This window comes from Zonotrichia albicollis, chromosome 1 (assembly GCF_047830755.1).
Source record: "Zonotrichia albicollis isolate bZonAlb1 chromosome 1, bZonAlb1.hap1, whole genome shotgun sequence".
Taxonomy (NCBI): Eukaryota; Metazoa; Chordata; class Aves; order Passeriformes; family Passerellidae; genus Zonotrichia; species Zonotrichia albicollis.
The window spans coordinates 72,843,871-72,868,523 of record NC_133819.1 but is presented as its reverse complement, the minus strand read 5'-3'; the positions used below and the strand labels follow the sequence as shown (position 1 = coordinate 72,868,523).

Sequence of the window (24,653 nt, the reverse complement as noted above, 5' to 3'; positions counted from 1 at the left end):
TTCTGAAAAACCTGGGCCTCCAAAACACAAAAATAAATGTGCAACAGAAGATAGGGATGCATGACAGGAAAGCATCTGTTATTTGAGGTAAACTGAATAGCTCTTCCTTTGTTTAAAAGTGATGTGCATGACCACAGAAAAACAGATGACCCCTGCAAGCTTTTGAGTCTCTTCTTGACAGAAGATTGTACCTCTGGAGAGCAATTTTATTGAAATGCTGCAGTTGCTTATATTTATAGATATAAAATACCTGTTATCAGTTTGATTGTTATTCATATTATAAATATTTTGCTTCTCACCCATTTCTACTTTTCTCTTGTGTTTTGTAGCTGATCCAGACAGTGAGTGCCATCGACAGGGATGACCCACAGGAGGGTCAGCACTTCTACTACAGCCTGGCTCCAGAGGCAGCCAACAACCCCAACTTTACTCTAAGGGACAATCAAGGTAATCAGAGTGGACACAGACAGTTAGCTACTCTAATTTCTAATGCCTGAATTGGACTTGAGAAGCTGTGACTTACAGTGGGTGATAAGATTGCCATTTCAAATAATAACAAGTGACACCTGCTCCTTAAAGGCAATAATAAAATGACATATTACTTAATACACTTGAAGGTTATAGGATATTTTCTTCTCTATAAATATTCTCTAGCAATAGGCTCCTTTTCCTTTTTGAGGAAATGTGCCAGTGTTTTGTGCAAATTCAGGTCTTTTGGTCAGGCTGCAGGCATCTCGGATTATCGGAGTGGAAATTGCATTTGCTCAAAAGGAGATGCTTAAAGGTAGGATAGTAACTGGAACTAGAAGACAAATCTGAAGGGAATTACATTGCTCTTTTTTTTTTTTTTTGTACTCTTCATGTTTTCTCCCAGGCACAGAAAAAAAGGAAGGTTTTTGTACTGTTTCAGTCTTTTCCCCCAAGCTCTTTTTTCTTTCTCCTTGCACATCCTCATTTCCCTAGAGAAAGAGGGAAGTAGGGAGGACTCGCAGACCCTTGGGGAAGTAACTTGGTGTACAGCTGAAGGTCTGTGTAAGATGACCTAAGTAGAAACTGAAACACCAGTAGGAAGACTCATGGCAAATCGCTGGCATTTGAGCACTTTAACCAGTGGAATTTGATTCTTTTGGGAAAGCTTTGGTGGTTTTGGACCCTGCAGGAAAGTCCTGCCATAGCAGGCCTTTGCATGACTGCTGTTGACAGATGATTTCCATGGCTAAAATCAGGCCCACACCAGCCTTCATTAGGAAAGAGGGATGACCTTGAGTGACCTGGTACAGAGCTTGGAAAGTCAGCACTGAGGGGCTGGGTTGTATGAGTTTAGTGTGTAAAGTACCACATATCAGCAAGCAATTCCAGAATAAATGGCAGAAAGACTGGCCACCTGCAGCATCTATGGCCAGCCTCCAAGCCCAGCCTTGCTCCCACACACTGCTTGCCACACTTACTTCCATAAGCCGCTATCTGGGCCACTCCAGGCATATCAAAGAGCAACAGAAAGGCTTATAAAGAATCCCATGCATTCACTTACCAAACATATCTTAAAACATGGTACTTGCAGTGTCTGGAGTCCTCCTCCACAGCATGCTCTTTCATCCCAAACGTATTTTTCTCTGTAGTGTCCCTGAAGGCTCCCCACACAATTTCTTGCATTTTTATCCCCTTCTTTCTCTCCTTGTCTTTTTTATCTGTGAGTATTTATTGCCAAAATAAATGAACAAATATAACACAACTATTGCTAAAGCATTTGGCAAAGAAAGCTCATTTCATCCTCAAGGCATTGTTCTAAAAAAAGAAACTTGCAAAACTCCCAGCATCAGATGCACTTTTTCTGTCTCAGGCCATGTTTGCAATAATTTATAGTGACAGCAGTGACTAAATGTCTGTGCTTCCCACTCTCTATAAAATACCAGTTTTCCATATATATATATATATGTATGGATATATCACAAGAAGCTTAAGGTAATATTAGTTACGAATTTGAAATAAAAATTATAAGTATCAAACCACTAACTATTTGAATGATCCACATAGTAAAACACAGTATAAGAAGAATATTAAGCTATTAGAGAGCATCCAAAAGAAGGGCCATGAGGATGGTGAAAGATTTTAGGAGAAGCTGTATAGGGTGACCCCAGCATTTGGGGTCATCTGGTCTGATCATCCTGGAGGAGACTGAGGGGAGACCTCATTGCACTCTACCATTTCCATGTGAGGGGAAGCAGAGGGGCAGGTACTGATCTCTTCTCTCTGATGACCAGACAGGACTCGACAAAACAGCATAAAACTAAGTCAGGGAATTATATGAGGAAGAGGTTTTTCACCCAGAGGCTGTATATGAGCACTGGAAAGGCTCCTCAGGGAAGTGGTCACAGCACCAAACCTGTTTCAGTTCAAGAAGCCCTTGGGCAAGTTCTCAGGCGCACAGTGTGACTCTTGGTGTATCCTGTGCACGGCCAGGAGTTGGACTCATCCTGAAGGGTCCCCTATAACACAGCATATTCTATGACTCTATGATTAAGGGTTTATTTACTGCCTCAGCAATTTGGAGAGCAGTAGTCATTTCAGTAAAAGTAATTTATGCTTATATTTTCATCTAGGGGCCACTAAGAGCTATATAAATCATGTAACTTGGGCACAAAGGGAGTAGCTACATGGTTTGTCACAGGGTGGCTAGACAAGAAACAGAACACACGTTGCTAGTCACAGCCTGTGCCCATAAACACGAGAGAGGAAAGCTTCCCAGGCTGTGGGAAGGCACTGTTAGGATTAGCAATTGTGCTGATTACTTGGTTGTCCAATATAGCAGTAAGAGAAACTGCAAGACATGGAGCCTCCTTGGCAACAATTAAAACCTTGATTTATACTGAGCAACAGATAGATCACAGTTTGCATTCTGATGAGCTGTTTTACATTTTTTTTTTGGCCCTTGTAATTTTGGTCTCTGAGAACTTCTTCAGACTATTCATCCTTTGCATATCTTCAGCAGACAGAGAAATCCTATTGTTCTCCTTTATAGATGGGGATCTGGGGCAAGGAGAAATTAAGCTACTTACATGCTGGATTCTCTTTGAGTTCAGTAAAATCAATGAGAAATAGACATGTTAAGTAGCTGCAACAATCTGGGCACAAATGGCTTCTCAAGGCCTTATAGGATAAATGTGATGAAGCAGGGAATTGAGCTGGAGTTTCCCATCTCTTTGGTGTCTGCTGTAGGGCATTGGCAAGACATCCTCCTTCCACCCTCTTCCAGGTGAGACTATGCTGGAAATAAGTTAGAAAGAGAGGCTTGCTGTAAGAACGAGCTACAAAATAAGTTTACTACATTTCTAGATTAAACTCTGAGTTTATCTTCTGTTGAACCTTAATCACTGCCCTCCATCTTTGGGAGCCAGGAACTGTTGAAGACAGAAGCCTCTTATAATAAGTGCACAATCAGGATCTGTCATACCCACCCAGGCATAGTATCCTGGCAGTCCTTTGCATTGCAATTAAATTTCTCCTGGGAAAAATCTTTAGCTATTTCTGCCTTCCCTAAATCTGTGGTTTACTTCACACATGTAAGCAGTGAGCTGAAAATCCTCAAGGAAAGTTTTGACTCTGTCCCCGACTCAGTGGTGTCTAGATTGCCTGCTTCCTTGTGTTCTTTCTCCCACTCCTGGTGGAATATTTATTTATATTATTCCTAGCTCTTCATAATTACTACAATCAGGTTTTAAAGTCTAACAGAATTGTCAGGCTAATCATGCCCAGTTCTTCTACAGGTTTGTGCAGAAAGAAACCAAGCCTTTCTTGTGAGAAGAGCAGTGGTTATCTCTGATCTCAAGGTTGGGACCTACACAGTGGTTAGCTCCCCTGACCTCTCCCGAGAGGTACATCATTTCCAGAGAGGCAGAAAGCTGCAGGAAGATGGTGCTCCCTGGCTTGCTCTCACAACCACATGAAGACACCAGCCTGTAGCCCTGTGGGAAGTTCAGTTTTCACACAAATGTGGAACCAGCCATGCTGCAATCTTCAGCATCTCTGCACAGTGCTGGAGCTAAGTGCTGCCAGCCAGCCTCCACGAGCCAAAGTTGCTGTGCTGGATGCTGAGAGGAAAAATGTTGTGCATTCTTATCAGGCCTGCTTTTTCTTTTTTAATATAATAGGGCTTTCATGTCCTCACAAGCCCTCTTCTCTTGATGGTTGGGGCTTAGCAGATATCAAATTTGGAATAAAATTGTGTATTCCAGTTTCTGCCATGCTGCATCACATTCCAGCTCATCCTTCGCACTGCGCTAGCTCGTCAAATCACATTGGCTTTTGATGAGTCACACAACAAGCTTTGGCACCGGTGCATTTCACTTGCAGAGTAACAGGTAGAACAATTCTTTAGGGATGATTTGGATGCCTGCCTAGTACAAAGCAAAATGAAGCAAAAGGCCTAGAATGTAATCCTGGGAGTTACAAAGAGAATTTAATTACCAAGAACATTTAAGACCTGGATGATATGGTCAGGGCATCACAGTCTGCTGTGTATTTATACATATATATCTTTCAATATTAGATTATAGAAACTTGGTTTTGGCCTGAAAAGAGTGGTTAAAAACCCTTGAGATCTCTCACTACCTGATTTTTCACAGCTTCTGTCAACAGCTTGTGACTTCTTTTGCAGGCAAAGTACGACCAGCTCAGAATAATTAATCTTTTTTCCCCTCACAAAGAGCAATTTTACATAAAATGAGGGTTTGCTGTCACCTAAATAGAAGCTGTGACTTCTAGTGTAAGTCAGTTTAAAGAAAGTGAATCTTTCACCCAGGAAAGAGAAATACAACCAAATTACTCCAGTTAGGGTGACTCAAGTATTTTTATTAACAGAGCATAAAAGCACTTTGCCACTTTCTGCCTTTGGGCTGCTTTTCCTCATGCCAAAACTGGCCCAGTGATGAAAAGGTGTGATATTAATAGCTGTGGAGCACATACAGAGGGCACATAAACAGCCCAAGGGAGAGAAAGCACTTGTATGTGCCCCAGTAGAGAGAAGGGAAAGGCTTGAGCAGGCAAGGGCTCCTGTCCACAGCATTCCTTTTGCCCAGAAGCCATGGGAGGCATGGGGTACTGCTCTCTGATGAGCTTTGGGACACATTCCTGAATCATGGAGCCATTTAGGTTGGAAAAGGCCTTCAAAATCATTGAGTCCAACTGTTAATCTAATGCTTCTGAGTCCCCCACTAAACCATAAACCTAAGTGCCCCATCTACACATATTTTGAATGTCTCCAGAGATGGTGACTCAAACACTTCCCTGGGCAGCCTTCTCCAAAGCCTGACCATCCATTCAGTGAAGAAATTATTCCTAATATCCAAGCCTCCCCTAGCACAACTTGAGGCTATTTTCTCTTGTCCTATTGTTTGTTCCGAGGAAGATACCTACCTATGTCTGTCCACACCCACTGCACACATTCAGAGCTGCACTGCATATCAAAGATGAAATCAGTAAACACTGACACATAATCAGTTTTAAGGAACTTTTGGATTTTATCTTGCACCTAGTGTTTTTTCCTCAAAGCTCCAGCTCTGGGGACCACATGATTTAACAAGACACTACAAATCACTATACCTTTGCATGCAGACACGTAGCACACTTCAGAATTTTATGGTTTTAGAGTAAAAGCTTGAAATGTCATTGACGTGCAAGAAAAAAGTCCCTGAGATTCTTTTTAAAAACATGTCACAAATTTAAATTGATCTCACAAACTGTGGAACCTGACGTCTCAATACTTAGATGTGCCTGTACTCTCTGATGCCATAAGATTAGAGGCACAGAGTTTGTAACTTGGGCCATAGTTAAGTCTAGGAGACAAATCTGGCTAATCTAGCTTGAGTTTGCCTGTATTCCGTAGTTGGCTGTACATGGAGTTGAAGCTCCTAATTTCCCTTCAAAAAGCCATTAAATCATTTTTGGTGTCTAGACTACAGTAGATCATATAGCTGAATTTATCTGCATGTAACCTGAGTATCTACACTGAAAAAAAATCAGCCAAGATTTAAATCTTAGCAGTGAAAGGACAGAGGAATAATAAGGAAATTGAACACTTCTATGTTAATATTTTAGGTTTTTTCAGAGTCTACCTGTGATCAGAAGGTTTGTTGCCTTTTCCAGGCAGCAATCCCATTGTGCCAATCCACCTGGGACATCTGATCAGCATCCTGCATTTTCAAGCATAGCAAATGTACATTGCTAACAACCTGGAGATGCAGATGGCCAGACTGTGTGACCTCTTTTGAACCAAGGGAACAGGAAATAAAACTAAGTAGTAAAAGAAACTGCATGAAGATAATTTCCCAAAAACTGCCACAGCATCAGTGCAGAGAATCAGAGCTTGTAGGTCTGCCAAAGAGAAAAAGTACCTGTACTGTTCCCCAGTAATCTTTCTTGGCCCTAGCCTTGCAGACATATTGGTAAGAAAGGACAATTTTCATGCAAGTTTCTTTAGTCTCTTTGGTGACTCAGTTCACACTGGAGACATTCAGTCCTGCACTTTCCAAAAGCACTGAAAAAATCAACACTCATCTCCAAAGAGTTCTGCTTTGGCATCCTGAGATGAGAATTGAGAAAAAGCTCCTGAATCCATTTTTCACTTTTTTTCCACTTTTTTAGATTAGGAAACTTGGTGCACATACTGAGAAATTTGAGGGAGGAGATAGAAAGGAATTCAAATGCCACTGGTAAATGTTGACATTTTAAAAAGCATGTTGAATATGAAGGAAAAAGCCCCAAAGGTAGGAATTTCCCTTGAAATGGCCAACAGCAACTGGCTGTTAGGTCACTCTTTTACTATTTTTGTCAGCAGCATCATTTTGATTCCTTTTGATTTAAGTTCTTATAAAAACCAGCAGTCAGATTAAATGAAGCAGAATGGTCAAATCAAAGTAGAATAATTCTGATGACAACACAAAGCATTCTGGCTTTTTTCTATGGCAGAAATACTAAAGAAATTGCATGTACTTCACAGAAAAAATGTTCAGTTGTGAATTTTTAACTTGCAGCTGATTTAGGGTAGCAAGCTGGGTTTTTTCCTTGTTGCCTCAAGCAGATGATCATGCCATGCATCAAAAACCACAGAGTACCATCACATGTCCACAAAGGTCATATGCCAGCATCTCCAAAATGGTGGCAGCGTCTGAGACCTAGAAAAGCTGCTGAGCATAAGCAAACAGGAACAACAACTTGCCTTCAATTGCTCATTTCTGCCTTGCCCTCTGAAATCTGAATACTGTGAGTTTGCTCTGGGCATCTTATATCACAAGGGGTAAAGGCAACTCCTAATGTGTGTATGCCTCTCAGGTTTGGATCTATGGCCTGAGAAGATACTGGAAGAGGCAAAGGAGAGGCAAAATTATTAGTGATTAACTGATAAAAAAAAAAAATAAGAGAGAAGAAAAAAATGAATGGGGGTCTAAGGCTGGTTTTATTTAAACATTATTTCTCTGCTGAATGTATTTGCTCTGCATATAAGCCGTCCTCTCTGTTTATCCCCTGCCCCTAGACAATACAGCATGGATTTTGACACGGCGCTCTGGCTTCAGACAAAACGAGCAGAGCACGTTTTACCTGCCCATCCTGATCAGCGACAACGGGCGCCCGGTGCTGAGCAGCACGGGCACGCTGACCGTGCACGTGTGCAGCTGCGACCAGGAGGGCGTGGTGATGTCCTGCAACGCCGAGGCCTACGTCCTGCCTGTCAGCCTCAGCCGAGGCGCGCTCATCGCCATCCTCGCCTGCATCTTCGTCCTGCTGGGTAAAGTCTGCACTTCGTCCTGGGAGGGACAGACTTCTCAGTTCTGGCCATGGTGCTGATGCATCAAAGGTGTAGGACCCAAACACACACACACATATCTGTGTATACCTATATATGTAGATGCATGCATGCCTAAAGGGCCAAATCAAGGACTCCATGGTGTAGTCAGCTGCATATGGTTTCAGGATCTGGACTGTAGGAATGGGGGAAAAGGTATTGCCTGCAAATATTTCTGCCAGATGCCCAAAGTGCTAGCATGTCTGATATGACCATGTTTTCCTGTAAGGGTATGGCAGTGGGAAGTATTGAGAGCTGTGGCTTGGGGGCAGGTTAGTTTCTCATCCTGATCCACAGGAAACAGTAGTGGTAAGCCCAGTTCCATTTCTTGTCTTGTCTTGGAGAGAGATATCCCCACCTCCATCCTTTTTCCTTGAGACTCTACATTTAAATGGTGCCTGTGCTGCAGTAAAGGAGCTGAGGGTCTTGCATGAGTTCTGTCTCCACAATTAAATTTCATGCTTTCCTTGCTCAGACATTCTATGTCCACTGTTAGCTGTTGGTACCAAAAGAACTTCAGTTCCCTTGTTCACTCTCTCAAATCATGATATACTAGCTCAAAACACACATTCTCTGAAGTTTCAGAGGACCCAGTTTGAGGAACAGTGTAGTAAGATACAGGAAAAATTGTTTTAAAGGGCCTCAGTTCTGGCTGTTCAAAGGAGCCTAGATACATTTGCTCCAAATTTCAGTATCCAAAATCTTTTCTGAGTTCTAACTGGAAATAGTCACCAAGTCACCAAGCACATTTTCGAAAGAAAAGGGCTCTGGTGCCTGTACAACCACTTTTCCCCATGCTAATAAGCACAGCGAGGGTGAGGAGCACCAATACTGCAGCACTGCAGGAGGCTTGCAGATAAACAAAAAATTCCTTACCGCAGACTTAGGGCTAGCTCTGCGTTTTGCTGTGTAGGCACACATATCACAGTGGTGCCTTAGGACCATCCATCTCTGTCACATGCAGTGGCCAGGTCAAGAGGCATCCCCAAAGCAGGCTGCAAAACCCACCCACAGAGCAGAAAGCAAAATATCTCTATGGCACTGCTGCTGCAGATAAACTGTTACTGACCTCTGAGCCGGCTAGCTTAAAAGAGGCAACTACCTCTAGATATCCATGTCCTGTGTCACCAGGTGTTAAGAATTCAGGTGAGGAAGGGGACAGATTAGCAGGACCTCAAGCTACCAGTTTTGACTGGGGTGTGAGAGAGAGAGATTTCTACACCCCTCAGCTTGCAAACACCACAGCTCTTTAAATCCAAGGGGCTAGTTGGGCTCACCCAGTGGAAAGTAGGGCCGAGGAAAGTCTGAAGCCCCGGCAAGATCTGTGTCCTTGCTGACAGCCCCGTGTCTTGCTTGGCTCCCGCAGTGCTGGTGCTCCTCATCCTCTCCATGCGGCGCCAGCGGAAGCAGCCGTACATCATTGACGAGGAGGAGAACATCCACGAGAACATCGTCAGGTATGATGACGAGGGCGGCGGGGAGGAGGACACGGAGGCCTTCGACATCGCCGCCATGTGGAACCCGCGGGAGGCCCAGCTGGTGGTGAAGAACCGGCAGGACATGCTCCCTGAGATAGAGAGCCTCTCCCGATACGTGCCTCAGGCGTGCATCATGGACAACAACGTCCACAACTACGTGCTCGCCAAGCTGTACGAAGCTGACATGGACCTGTGGGCACCTCCCTTCGACTCCCTGCAGACCTACATGTTTGAAGGGAACGGCTCGGTGGCAGAGTCGCTCAGCTCCTTACAGTCCGTGACGACAGACTCAGACCAGAGCTACGACTACCTGACGGACTGGGGGCCGCGCTTCAAGAAGCTGGCTGAGATGTACGGGGCCACGGACAGCAGCGGGGTTCTGTGGTAACAGGAGAGGAATGGCAGAGGGCTTTCCATGTGAAACGGTGTCCAGTTCGGTCCATTCTCATCAGATGCTTCCACGGACATGGGTGAGGCCTCATGAAAAAATAGCAATACAGTGCTTGGATGAGAATGGGAAGAAGGGTGTGAATGAAAGTCTCTCTGGATCAGCTTTACTCAGTTAAATTAAGTCACATTTTTGAAACTATGAGAAACAGAAGGAAGGAAGTTTTTTCCTGGTTCTTACAGCAAAACTGGAGAGCTCCACGGCATTGCTCTCTCTCTCTCTTCCTTTCTCTCCCCTTTGTACATGGCAGCTTACTGAGCTCTATACATCAGGGTTCAAAGATCTGTAAACTCCACCTGTAATCTCCAACTCACTGAGAAGTTGTCCCCACAGAAGAGTTGCTTCCCACTGGTCATTTCTTCCCCCATTAAAACAGAAAAGAATTGCTTGCTAACAAAAGAAAAAATCCACAAAGCAGAAAATTGAAACTGGAATCTCAGAGGGCTCCTTGTAAACTAAACTCCTCCCTCTGTTGCTAACAGAGCTCTCTTTTAATCCTTTAGAAACAAGGCTGAGGTTGGAGGTTCTTTTCCCACGTGACTGAGAGGGCTGGGGAAGAGGCTTTGGATTTCTGCTCTAGTTTAGTGGCTGATCTGTGAGTCACTGGCGTTAACACTAATCCATCTCCTATCAAGTTTGTGTAAATTTATTTCTTGACTCTTTAAAACCATGACTCTGCTAAACTGCTCAGAACAAAACCAGAAAATCTGCCTCTTTTGCACTGTAGATGTCTCTTCCATGTGCCAAATGTGAAGATTAGATTCTACCAATGAAAGCCAAATAAATTTTAAAATAAGAAAAAGCTATATTTGGTAACTACATGGGTTAGATGGGCTTTCCTAATCTGTGTGAGGTCAATCCAAGGGATGTTTACATACTGTAGATAACCTACTTGAACAAATGCAGTATTATAGACAAATAAATGGATGTAAGAAAATTACATGTATAAGTTTTGTATATTTGTTAATTTTGGTAATAAATATGATGTACTGCATACAGTACAGTACCTTAGCACCTCTTTTAATAAAAGTTAAACAGAAGGGAAAGTCTGATGGCAATTTATTGACTACTTTGCACACAGCAGTTAGTGCTCATCTGCAGCTTGACATGCCTTGAGCATCAAGAAAAAATGGTTCATCAGCATTGTGTCAAGGATACAAGGCTTCCGTTTGCAGAAGTGAGCAGATTGTCTGCTTCTTTTATCATTGTTCACTTGGACATTGCCCTTAGCAGAGAATCTGCCCAAGTACAGCCCACCAAACTAGTTACTTTTCTAATCGAATCATGATGAAGTCAAAAGAAAGTCTTGCTTGATTTTTTTGAAACATTAAGGCCGGGGCATTGATAGGCTTGGAAACCAGTTACACAGCCCTGATAAGAGTCTCATGCCTTCAGAGCCATAACAGACTAAAATAAAATACCTATTTATTCTTACTCTGCAGTCAGTTTTGTGCCCAGGTGTTTGTATGTGTAAATGAGAAGAGCTAGGGAAATTACACTAACACAAGTTTCATGGAAAGTGGCAAAAGGCCTCTGAAAGCAGAACAGTCTGCAATGGAATTTGTAGGTTTATTTCTAGCTAAGGACTCTCTACACCTCCAGTTGCCCAGAAAATAGATGTGCACACATAGTGCACATAACCACCCAGCTACCACACTTCCACTATGGGCATGCCATGCTCAGTTCCTGTTGCAGATGGGCACAAACATTGCATATCTCTCCTTTGCTAATCTTAGGTTGTACCAATTTAAAGCAGGAGCCTTGTTTCCATAGACTCACACAATGCCACGCATCCCCGGAGAGTTATGCATCCACCAAGGAAAACAGGTTTTAGTGACTTCTTTCCTGTTAATCTGATGTGATGAAAATCTGGGCCTTCACAAACAGTATGCCAAGGGTTCTGCTTATGACCTGAACATGCTTTACACCATTGCAGAAAGAGCACTGATAATTATTTGATAGTGATTCTTTTACTCATACTGTAACACTGACCCTCACATGTCATATTGATTTTAAAGCATTCAATTAGAACTGCAATCATCATGATCAAGGAAGTAGTCTAAAGGACACAAAGTTGCTGTTGCAAGTCTGAGAGCTTCCTTGCCTCCTGCCATGACAGATACCACAGAACACAGGCAGGAGCACATCTATTCCACCACTTCCCTGCCTGATCTAAACAATAGTTTTACATATTTTAAGCAGATGCCTCCTTCTTCTTAAAGCCCCAGCTGTTAAAGCTCTGTCACCTTTATGGGCAGTTTTTCTAGGCATCAGTAGACTCGTTGCTGAAAGCCTTCCAGGGGAAGTTTAAGGTGTGTTCCCCTTGCAGCCATACAAGCCTGCAATGCACATAGATGACCTTGTTCCTCCACAGAGCTATGATTTGGCATTTTCAGAAAACTACTGTCTCTCCCAGTAGTCACAGTCCACAGTAACAAAAAAGCCTCCAGATTGTTCTTCATATCTTGATTCCATGATGGTTTAAATCTCCCGTTGTAGGCAGAGTGGGAGGATGGGGTGTAAACGTACAGCATCACACTGCCTTCAACCTCCTGCATGAGAGTTACCCCAGGATGAGCTGCCTGACGGTCTGTTTTGAGTCCACAGAAATAGGACTCAAAACACTTCCCAGGGTGTGTATCCCCCATTATGGAAAGACCAGCAGCCCTTTTGCCAGGGCCTTGCACTCATGCCACAGGGGAATTCATAACCCACCTTCCTAAGCTGCATGGCAGCATTAGGCTCTCTGATTGTCCTCAGGTTTGCCTCCACTTGTGATCACAGTCAATAGCTGCACAGCTTGATGTTGCGACACTTATCAGCTGGTGTTTAGTAGGCACTTGGCAGCCTGGCACCTTTTTTTCCATTTTATGGAACAGGTGACAGTGTTTCTGCAGTCTGTGAAATCTCTATGCCAACAACCAACACTTGCATCTATCACACTGCCACAAACAAAACAGAAGAACCCTCTGGTTTTGCTGATGAGATATGAAAAGGATCCATTTTCAGACGCATCAGGGCTCAGCAGGCTCAGAGTAGAAGAGGAGACTCCAAGCCCAAAGGAAATGCATGGTGCCACAGACTGTCAGTGAAACAAGCACACTGGTCACACAGGTCCTCAGCCTCCTGCTCAAGGGCAGCCCTGGCTGTGTGCATGAACATTTGCAGCACTACGTAAAACCTGCTCATGGTTTACAGCCAGGGAGCTCAGCCTGCCATGGTGGAGGGACTGGGCTTTGCCACGCCACCAGACACCTCCAAGGGACAGTCTCAGTTCTGCACGGCAGCCACTCTATCCACTGCCCTGCTGTAAGGGCAGAAATGTCAGAGGGCCAGGACAAGGTCCTATGCGCCCTCACCAGTGTCCCTAATCCCCTTGTGCTCCAAGGCTGGTCTGAGTGTACAGAGCTTTTACCACTATTCATTTTGGCTTGTTCCTCTGATGACATTTTTTCCACAGCTGCCAGTTCTCATGGAAAACAAAAAGGACTTACCATCCCGCAACAATCCCCTAGTCTCAGCTGTGGCTGCAAATCAGTGGTTCAGAGGAAAGAATAACAGAGCATGCAAGTCATTTTACTAATTTCAGCCACTTAAAAATTGAGCATATGGGCTAAGCAATCCATCTCAACTCTCTCTCTCTAACAAACAGAGTTAGACAAAGAGTGATTCATTCCCCCCCATCCTGGCCATCTGTATGATGCTATGGCCCCCTGGAGCTGTATGCCTCTCAGTTAATGGCTGGGCCTCTAGAGATTCACCCCTGCTGCTCAGTCTGGCCCTAGGCAAGACATTCCCAAGCCCTCTGCCCTACATTTGGTTGTACCAGTGACCATGGGCAAACACTACAGTCTCTGATGTTTTCCTTTCCTTTTCCTACCACCCGTCTCTGCCTTGTCTAGGTAGGTTGCAGGACCTGCCACTCTTATTCTGCACTGGTCATAACACCAAGGCTCTTAGTAGCAGTGTTCTTTAAACCATCTGTCAAGGATTCCAGGTCTCTTCAGAGCAAAATAGAACTTCAGAACAAAATAAAACTTCAGAACTCAGGAATGCATGAAAAGAGTTAACATCATTTTTTCTAGTGTAAATTTTCTTGATTCCACAATACTACCTTTCATTTGTGGCTGCATTGCCCATTTATCCAGCTGTATTGGGCCCCGCTTGATTTTGTCATTTCTCCTCCAGCTTTTATTGCTCTTAATCACTTTACGCTATCACATTTGTTGCCTAAAATTCCCTTCTAGACCATTCATTAAAGCCAGTAGTGACACAAATCCTTGTGGGACACAGAAGTTATATTTTGGTCACCTTGAAATATCATTTATTATCCCATGCCAGTATTTTCCTTGATCAACTTTCACATAGCACAAGCTAGAACCTGCTGTCTGAGCACAGCTCCCAGGAACCATCAAACTGGAGGGATGGATATGTCCCAGAAGTCTGTTCTGCTTATGCACCACATCTTACTTGTCCTGGCCACAAGTAAGAGAAAGGAGGCATACAAAAGATGCACAAGTGATACCTTACAGATTCCAGAAAAGTTCTGACCTGGACAAGTTCAAAGTTGTGGAGATTCAGTTAGTTTTGTGTTTGTGATGCCAAAGTCTTACTAATAACATCACCTTGGTTTATGCCAGCTTAGCTATCAGGTAGATCAAACACAGGAGAGAAGGTGGACTCAAGAAAAGTGATGGTGGCACTTGAGGAAATCTTTACTTTTGCTCTCCCTTGTCCTGTGTGTCAGGGTGTGAGACAGCCCATTTCATCCAGCTCAAGGAATAGCCTTTAAAGTATTGTCTCCACACAAAGCTGGTGTAAACAGGCAGTGGGTCTGTCCAAGACATCCTAATTTGTGCCTGCTGAGATGTGCAGCATCCAGAGGAGGAGAAGCTGCGTTTCACTCAGTTGTGCCCCTGTCTCTCTCACAGCAGTGCATTTGGCATCAGACAGCTCCAAGATAGCCACTGCTGCAAAACAGCTGTATCACCTAAGGGATCCATTCTCCTGCATAAAGGTCAGTGATTTGCCTCTCATTTGGACTGTGATGCAGTAATAATCTGTATCAGTGCATCCTGTTGAAATACACAGAAAAATCATCAGACAGCAGTGAAACTGAGGTGGAGTCAGAGCTGGGATGCTAGGAAAGCCGTAGGAGCTGGGGAGTCTCACTGTCAAACCAAGATTTTAAGGACAGATTTTCTGTTTTGCTTTCCTATGTCAACCCTCTGAAGACCTTGCCCACACTGACACACAGGTATTTTGCTGTTGACCTCAGAGGTGGCACATCAGGCCACTGCAGCACTGACTGAGCAGAAGCAGCAGAGCAATGTTGATACTGTATTCCCCAAGAGACATTAGAGTAATATGGTAGAGGAGGTAGAAGAGAATCACTTCACGATGGCTTTAAAAAATCATGTGATTTTTTAAGACCTGATGTAGGAGACAGTACAGTCTGAATATCATTTTCAGACCCATTTGTTATTAAGTTCACCATTAGGGAATAGGCCTCTTGGGAAATATGAATTTTCAAACACACTTCTTAATATCTACAGGCTGATTCCATGATGACTAACCCTATAATTTTTTCCCAAAGGTGCATGAGCTACAGCACTTAACACTAGAGGCAGAAGTTCCTGCCATGTCACATAAAACCAATAACAATAATAATGACAACATCTAGTATAATGGGGGTCAAAATTTGCTTCTGCTTTGTGGCAAGGCAGACTCATAATGGAATTCAGGAAGCTGAATCCCTAGTTAAAGGATTAGTACTTCCAGATGTTCTAGGAAGTGTTAAAAGCCAGGCTAGATGGAGCTCTGAGGAACCAGTCAAAGGTGTCCCTGCCCCTGGGAGAGGTGCTGGAATTAGATGATCTCTAAGTTCCCTTCCAGCCCAGACTGTTCTGTGATTCATTGATGATTCTATGATTCTTTCTGCCAAACACACAAGGGTAAATCAGAGTGCAACATGATCCTCCTCAGCATCACAGTACCATGATGAGTGCCAAACTGAAGATTTGGTCTTTTCTACCATATCTAGGAAAAGAAAAATAATGGAAAACTTTTCTTTCAAGCGGTAGTGCTAACATATGATGGGTTATTTGGCACTATTTCTTTTATTTTTTGCCTAGTATATTCTTGAGGCTTGTCAAATGGAGACAACCTGGCCAACAAAGTCATTTCTTTACGAAGCTCAACCAAACAATCTGTAAGATCATAGGTATCCAAGGTGGTAAAAGTAGAAAAAATGAGGTACAAGCAATCAAATGTCATCTTAATGGAAACGTAAACAGAGCCCCAGCCTGCATATGACTTAGTCTAACCTCAGAGCAGCCTTCTGGTTACAAAAACTCTTGTTTACTTTCAGCTTAGAGACATATTCCCAGAAAGAAAGCTAATTAGTTGAGGTACATACTTTCAACAGCCTCAGTCTTGTGCCCACGGACCATGATCTTGCATTTAAGATGTACACTAGAAGGAGGGAAATATACGCTATGCCTATAGACTATGCCCTTGTCCTGAGATTGAAAAGTGTTTTGCAAATTCTGCTACAGAATTGTCTGGTGTTTTTTACGAACAAATAAATGGAAACACACGGAAGTTTAAAAAATTATGAAGATTTCAAAAGACATCATTGTAGAAACGGTAACCTGTCCCAACAGTCATTCTTTGTCATTCAACAGAACTCCTCTTGCAACTTAATAAATCGGGCCTATGGCATTGGTGGCAGGTAGGCAATAGAATTTTGAGCTATAGCTCAGGTGCAAAATTATTTTTTACCCATAAGATAAACATATCTGTGAGTTAAATGATAAATGTAGTCCCTCAACAGAAAATTATCTCTGCTACTAATCCAAGGGAATTTCACTCTATTATTTCTGTATATTTGAACCTATCATTTACCATTCAGCCAACTGTCCAACCACTAAAGAAATCCAAAGTCAATGTTGCATTTACAGCTCAAAACAGATGAGTAGGATAAAAATGTCTGAAAGCTCTAATTAAATATTATCATCCAGAGTTAATTGTAAAGTGTTTTCCTAGACTGTTAGAGTAGTGAACAAGCACAACATAAATTATGTGTAATTTTGAGTAATTACAGATGATGTTAGCATTTTTGAAACATCACTCACAGTAAGAGTTCCAAACTGATCGATTTATAAGATACTGTGCCTCCTTCATCTTCTCTGAAAAATTTCATCCACCTCATGGTTCTGCTTGATAAATGAACAGCACATTCAAAGACGTGGTAAACTGCTGGCTTTGCTTAGAACAAGACCAAATTAAACAAGCATTTTCTGTCAACAGTTTCTGATAAGGAATAGTCTCAGTGCCTCGCCAGCCCTGACTTCATTTGCAGGTTGGTGCAACAAAAGTCAGTGTAAAGACAACAGCTCCATCCCCTGGGAGGAATTAGAGTCTATAAACCACTGCAGCAGCCACCCCAAAAACATGTTTGGTGAATGAGCAAGAAAAACTGAAAACCTTCCCAATGATCCCAGTACCAGGTTTTCATATCTGGGCTCACAGAAAGCAAGGCATCTGCCACCAACACTTTTGGTGAACAGCTATAACCCTGTGTAAGCCACAGAGGGCACAGTGGGCTTTCCCAGCTCATCACCAACAACCAGCACCGAGGGACTACAGGACCTGAGGTGTGGCTTTGACTCTGATGTTGATGCTACATGCAGGTCAGGCAAATTTTCATGGTCTTTCTGTGCTGCGGCTTTCTAGCCAGCCTACCACAGGGGTAACTGTCTCTACTACCCACTCTAAACTCACATAACAACATGAAGAATTTTATTTTTTATCTTAGCAGACTTCTAAGCATTTTAGAGCCCCAGGCACATGCTAGATAGGATATAAAGCTGCATATTTCTTTTCAAAAAGCACACACCCTTCTAGCTCTGGGAAAAGAGGAAAAGAAGGATGACTCACATGCAGCAGATGTTGGTAACTTTTCTTAACACATTACTGGAAAGCATTCAGAGGCTGTAGGGATGCAGGATCCCTTAAAGCCTATCTAGAGTAGATTTGAACAAAATGCTGTGGCAAGCCAGATCCTAGATCGTTCCCTTTGTCTCACTCAGCCGCAATCACAATATTTTGTTTGTCAGACCTTCTCTCCAAAACCATCAAAGCACACCACAAATATGAATAACTAAAGCAGCACAGCATTCTTGATGTGTACAGTGGCTCTGTTATCAGTAGCCCTGGGAGAGTATTACTCTATTATTGTAATATTACTGCTAAAGAAAATCAGCTGAGGCTGAGTGTCGTGGTGCAGCCCAACAGGATTTAAGACCAATAGTACAGCAGGTCCCATTTTTCCAGAAAAAATGCAGACCAGATGTAAAAATTACCAGATGCCAAAATAATTAAATGTCTAAACTCTTTCTGTAGACAATAGAGAGAGGGGATGAATCCTCAGCAAAACATGCATGTTACCTTAGACATTCTTCTGAGGACAGGAAGATTTCACCAGTAAAGGAGGGTTTCTCTATCCCAGGCCATCATCTGCTGGCCACACAGGAGGTGTCCCCTTGGACCAGAGGTGCCCAAGGGACTGCTGAGGCTTCAAACAGAAAGAGTAGGATTAGATATTCAGAAGAAATTCTTTACTGTGAGGGTGCTGAGGCACTGGAACACGTTGCCCAGAGGAGCTGTGGATACCCCATTGCTGGAAGTGTTTACGGCCAGGTTGGACAGGGCTTTGAGCAACCTGATCTAGTGGAGGGTGTCCCTGTCCACACCAAGGGGGTTAGAACTAGGTGATCTTAATAGTCCCTTCCAACCCAACCATTCTATGATTTTATGATCCTGACATATATGATCCTGTACAGCTCCAAAAGGGATGAAAAAAAGTCTCATTAAGACATCAGTGCAAGAGACCTTGATGAAGAGTAACATCTCAGAGGGATCCATTTTACTGGGTTGGGTTCCTGTAGTGCTGCACACTCTGCTTCACAGGTTTCACAAGGATATACAGCCCAGCAGGCACATCCACTGCTGGTGGACACACCTGGTGTCAGCACCAACTACTACCCCCCTGCCTCACTGACATGTGGCAAAAACAAGCTGGCCAACCCCTCTTTTAATTGAAAGACATTTGTACTGAGGACCAGATGCACGAACATGGCACTGATTTCATATATAGTGTGATAAAAATTTTCTTTAAACCTGTAGCAAATTGTTTGTTCTATTAGCATCAGATCCCTGTCCACAACACAGAGATAATGGTCTCCTCCACATTAGCTACTCTGCCTGTAAGGCCAGGGGAGCACCTCTCATTTTGTGTCTGGATAATGGGTACTGCAATGTATCAGAATTACAAGAAGAAAAATTATGCTATTTAGCTACTTCTGCTGTTGCATCCTCCCTGCCAGCCTCTGCCTGCAACTCATTGTCCTGTCTCTGCAAGTAAATAGTGTGATAGCAGCTAAAAGCAAAGCACAGCTGTAGTGAAACATCCAATCAGCTTGAAGCCATTAAACAAACAGAATGCCTGCTCTTTCCTTTTGTTTAAAATATCATTACTGGGAACAAGTCCTCTCTATCACTGCCTTTGTGCTTCAGTGCACATGTTAGGTTTCCAAACCTGACCTAGTTTTGACTGAAAAGTTTCACTGAGAGAGCCTACAGACAGCATCTCCAGGCATGCTATTTTCTCCCTCTAATCAATACATTATAAAGGCAGCAGCATCTCCCTTTGCTGAAAATGTGGCAAGGGATGAGGAGCTACACTATGGTCAGGCTCTAATGCAACTTCTTGCAAGCCAAGTGCACCATTGCACATGCCAGCCTCCTGCTTTCCCTCAGACCTTTCAACATCCCTCATTTTCCATGGAGCTGACAAAGTCCCTGCAACAGCTCCAATGGCACTGCCCTGAAAACAGGAAAAGCTTTGCCTTGCCTGCAACAGGTAATTGGGGCTGGCACACTACAGCAGTGTTTGAGGAGCCTGGCAACTTTTTTAAGGTGTTCGGATGAGCTGCATTTATTGCTGAAGTCTTTTTTGGCTGTAAGGTCCTGCCTTCAGGACCCATTTGTTTAACTGTGCTCTACTTTTAAGATGACTGACAAGGGGATCTGCTGTGCAGGGCATGGGCAAGACAGAGTTCACAGTAACTAATAACTACTTTGTGTTCAGATAGCTCTGACAAAGGCTTCTTAACACCAGGGGCTTGCTCTGGAATGAATAGGTTCCATCCAGAAACCCCAGCGTTAGAGGGTGTCAAGATGCATCTAATGGCAGACAAAGACCCCGCGTAGGCTGCACCAAACTGTCACCATGTGCAACCTGACCCTACCTGGTGCTCCCTCAGCCCTGTGAGATCCACAGCATGTGTCAGCCAAGCCTGACTGAGAGGTGCAAGTGGACTCATTTAAGAGCAGCACAGCTCATGGGAGAAGGGAGGAGGTGGCATCCCATCACTGGACAGCATGCACATCCAAAAGGAATGGGAAGTCAGAGAGAAGCTGCTGTCTCATCATGAGATTTGGGGCACAATGGATAAAAAGTACTATTTCAAAGAGCTGGGAATCAGACAGTGGAGAGAAGACAGAGGCACTTGGTTGGGAGTATGCTCATGGCTGTGAGGATATTTAGCATATCCCTGCAAAGAGGACATTCAGAACACAATGACAGAACAACAATAAGGGGGAAATACTGATCCTACTTCATATTCTTTTAGCTGAAGAAGAAAAAAGGCATACAGTGAAGGATTATGTTAGAAATTCCTGAGCAAAGATCTGAGGATGAACAAAAAACAAAGGCTTCAGCAGGAATTTCTGATACAGGTGAGGAGGTTATGCAATCATGTAAGACAGAGGCTAAGAGAAAAAGTATTTCCTCTCCCTATATATGGGCTTGCTAATTTGAACATTTCCATGAGCCCTTCTCTGCTAAACCTTCAATAACAAAGCTAAAATTCATACAGCCATTTTTTTAAATTTTATGTTTTGCATCATTAATACCAAGCATAGAGATGAAGTATAAATCACACTGCAATTAGGAGATAGGAAGGACAGGAAATCCTCTTGTACCCCCATGTTTTCAATTTTGCAGGGGCAACAGTTAAGTCAGTTACAAGCATTCAAAAAAAAACCCAAAAGGCAGCTATCTCCAACTTATTAAATTTTATTCACCCCATCATAGTAATTTTTTCTTCTAAGTAATTGTATTTTGGTTTTAACTATCTGGCACTAACACTAGCAACTTTGGAGGTTATGTCCCAGAGCTTCCAGTCATGATAAAATCTCTCTAAATAATTGAAAAGCTGAAATGCTTTCTTAGGTGGGTGGGTTTTTTTTAATGAAAACACATGTATTGCAAGAATTTTGTGATGAAACCCCCAAAGCAAGGAACACTAACCAAGACTCCTGGAGTCAGGTTTTTATTATAAAAGAAGAGACTGATTTTCTTCTTATCTCACACCTAAAGTAAATCCCTTGACAGGAGGGAAAGGCACATGGAAAGGGAAATAAGACAGGCACAGGCTCATGGCCCGCTTTGGGGTGCTGATGCATTCTGTGAGGAGACAGGTGCCAGGGAGGCCAGGCTGAGCCAGCATCACTTCCAACAGCTGCATGACATCAGTCCAATGCACTAAGAGGACATGGAGACAAACTGGCACAGTTTGTTGGACCAATGTTCCAATGTCCAGCCTTCATGCCAACGTGTCCTGAGGTGTAACATAGGATGCCTCATAATGTGACACATTTCATTTGGCATCTACAGACTTCGTTGTCTGTTACCGCCTGCCTCTTGGCAACCCACATCTGCGCTAGAGGTATTTATGGGATTCACTCCATTCTAATATTACCTACTGTGTCCCTGCATTCCTGCCTGTGTCTGAAGTCTGCAAAGCCTTCCTGCAAAATGTATTAACACCCTCCCCATCTTAATGTAGTACCATTTGGTTCTCGGCTTGTTTCATTTCATGAACTCACAGGCTGACTTCTAAAACGAGTCATTGAACACTGAAGCAATATAAGAGAAAAGAGGGGGAAAAAGAGAGAGAAAACCTGAGGGAGAAAACAGATTTCAATTTCTGATTTCCAAAAAGCTAATATAAAAAGCATAGGAGCAGGAAGGAAGCATTTGAAAATTTAATTTTAAAAAATGCCCTGGCAGTCTCTTCCCAGCGCAGCACTGGGCTGAATTTACCTACATTTGTAGGTGAATCAAGTGAACAAAATAAAAAGAAAACTGTAGCCTTACAAATATCCAGAATTACGCCTTAAACTCATCCATGCAGCTCCCTGGCTAAGTAAAAGTGTCAGCAAGTCCTCCACAGGGTGTCTCCAAAAGCAGGGAAATGATGGTTTGTGACAGAGCTGGTACAGGCCTTGCTCTTCAGAGAGAGAGGGTTTTACTGGGAGTAAGAGGGTTTGGAAACAGGCTTCACTCCCAGGTTTCCACTGTCCCTAGAATAATTCCTCAGTGCCACGAACAAGCATAAACAAACACAATCAGTACGCCCTCAGGTTCCAGCGGGTTACACCAGGCTACCCGTGACCTAATCAAATTAAAACAGTCCTGGCCAAGAGCTTACATTATGCTTCATAAGCCACTGAGAACCCCAGCAGGTTCCACTGGAAAGGACCACCTGCCATTTGGCCAGCACGTTTCAGTTCTCATGGTGGTGCAACTGCCCAAAACAAGCACTTCCCACTGACAGAGCAAATGGCTGTGCTCTCCTTGCCTCCAACAGTTATAAAGGATTGTGCCACAGACCTTTTAGGACATCTTGAAAGGCAGTGTATTAACTTTCACAAAGGCAAGAATCAGAACTTGGAGAGGAAAATAAGCAGCCACTATGAAACACAGTTGATCCTTTCTATCATATTGTACCGTATGGTAGATATGCTCACATGAGATGCTGTCATAATATGTGTAATTTAAAAACACAGGGTATGAAGATCTTCACTCTAAAGAATAGGTTCATAAAGAAATTATAAGGTTTCTCAAATGATTTGTAGCTGTTATAGCCATCTTAAAGATGAGTAATACATTTTATAAGTCCACCAACAGAAGATTTACTAGCTAGGCAATCAATCAGCATGTATGACAACTAATTAACCATATACTAAAACACTCCTTAGTGCCCTGTTAACCCCTCATGCTCTGGTCATGAACATACCCTTAGCACAATGCCCTGTACAAGAAACAAAAGCCATCTGACCTACTGAGTCCCTCGAAGCCATTAATCTCCAGCTCTTAACCTGCAGCTCAAGGATGAAGGAGAGTGACTAGCTTGGCAGCCTACCCTGGAAGGTAACAGGCTCCTGATTTTTCTGGAGCAGTGAGAATGCAGCATCTCCCTTCTCATTACCTGGGTTTCTGCTAACAGTTGTTTCTGACAGGGTTCTCTGTCACATATACCATGACTTTGGCACATCAATATTTCCCCCTTTGCTGGGCTGCTGGGGCAGTTTGTGAAGAACTGCTGCCCATGGGATGGACTCATGTTGGAGAAGTCCACAGAGGACTGCGCCCTGTGGGAGGGTCCCTATGCTGGAGCAGGGGCAGGAGTCCTCCCCCTGCAGAGGAAGAAGTGACAGAGACAATACATGAAGGATTGACTGCAAGCCTCGTTCCCTGTCTCCCTGCACAGCTGGGGGAAGAGGAGATAGGAATGCTAGTTTAATTTGTTGCCAGTCAAATCAAAGTAGAATAATGAGAAGTAAACCCAAATCTTAAAACACCTTCCCCACACTGCTCCCTTCTTCCAGCTCAATTTCACTCCTGATTTTCTCTAAGTCGAGTCTATTTGCACTTGACTGAAATTAGTAATGATCTCTCTCTGTCCTTATCTCAACCCAGGAGCCTTTCATTACATTTTCTCTCCACTGTCCAGTCGAGGAAGGGAAGGACAGACAGGCTTCGGCGGGCACCGGCTGTCCAGCCAGGGTCAATCCACTGCATCTGTCAAGAAAAGAAAATGTAATCAAACCCCAGGTCTGTTAAAATCCCCATGAAATGTCTACACAAAGTGTAGATGACACTACACTACACTACACTAAGTGTAGCCTCAGCTGGTTAAGGTTGCACTGAGCTCACCTGATGAAGGATTGCAGGCTCTGTGAAGAAATGTGCTTCCTGATCAGTTTTTCAGACTCAGAAAATATTTGCAGATATTTAAAAACACATGCAATTTTAAACACACATACATACCTGTAAAGTCAAAAAGAAATATTTTATAATCTTTCCTTTACTCAACCTGTCAGAGACCCCATGGTGTTATTAAGTACCCCTGTCCCGCAGAAAAAGTTCACATACCAATTAGCTGAAATTTAGCTTCAAAAAAATTTCATTTTGCTCAAAATATTAATCCCTGCTTCATAACAGTGCTAGAGCAAAGCACCACAGTACCAAGCTCTACTTTTCCCAGGAGGAGAAATGGACACTCTATGTATTCTACATGGCACTGTGGGGTATAAACATTTTGATGCTTGTATACTCAAGTGGCAACAGGAAAGTGGCTGTTCTCCACTGAAGATTCAAATTCCTGCAAGGTCTCATCATTAAACAGATCTGTAACCCAGTGAAAAAAGCACATTCACCCCATCCACCTTCTGTGATGATCTGTACACCCAGTCACGGCTGCAGACTGGTGCAGTGCCAGTTTTTTTTTTTTTTTTTTTTTACTGTGCTAATACTGCAATTCAGCTTCCCTATTCTCCTGTGTATTGCTGCCAGCTCCATTACTTGGGCTCACATCACAGTGGCTGTGTGCAAGTTTTTTAAAAACTAAGGAAGAGCAGAACAGTGCCACAAAGAAGTGAACTGAAGGCACCCAGAATTAAGAGCAGCCAGATTTTCTTCATGAAGAAAGTCTTATTTTCCTAGCCAGCTTCCTATAGAGAAGGCAAGCAGTTGTAT

General features: G+C 43.2%; 1 protein-coding gene and 1 long non-coding RNA gene across 3 annotated transcripts in view; one reads left to right on the top strand and one right to left on the bottom strand.

Annotated features, from left to right (window-relative positions):
• Positions 1 to 10,796, top strand: part of CDH20 (cadherin 20) — a 118,870-nt gene extending 108,074 nt beyond the window's left edge. For both annotated transcript variants that reach the window (XM_005481661.4, XM_074545086.1), the window contains 3 exons: positions 330 to 447; positions 7,529 to 7,780; positions 9,204 to 10,796. In XM_005481661.4, the coding sequence (XP_005481718.1) occupies positions 330 to 447; positions 7,529 to 7,780; positions 9,204 to 9,703 (870 nt within the window). In that variant the 3' untranslated portion in view covers positions 9,704 to 10,796. The remainder of the gene's footprint in view (positions 1 to 329; positions 448 to 7,528; positions 7,781 to 9,203) is intronic.
• LOC141729694 (uncharacterized) overlaps positions 1 to 23,956 on the bottom strand; it is a 43,662-nt gene extending 19,706 nt beyond the window's left edge. Inside the window, exons 1-2 of the long non-coding RNA XR_012581123.1 lie at positions 23,832 to 23,956; positions 23,609 to 23,696 (exon numbers count right to left, since the gene is read on the bottom strand). This is a non-coding gene — a long non-coding RNA (uncharacterized LOC141729694). The remainder of the gene's footprint in view (positions 1 to 23,608; positions 23,697 to 23,831) is intronic.
• Between the last annotated feature and the right edge of the window lie 697 nt (positions 23,957 to 24,653).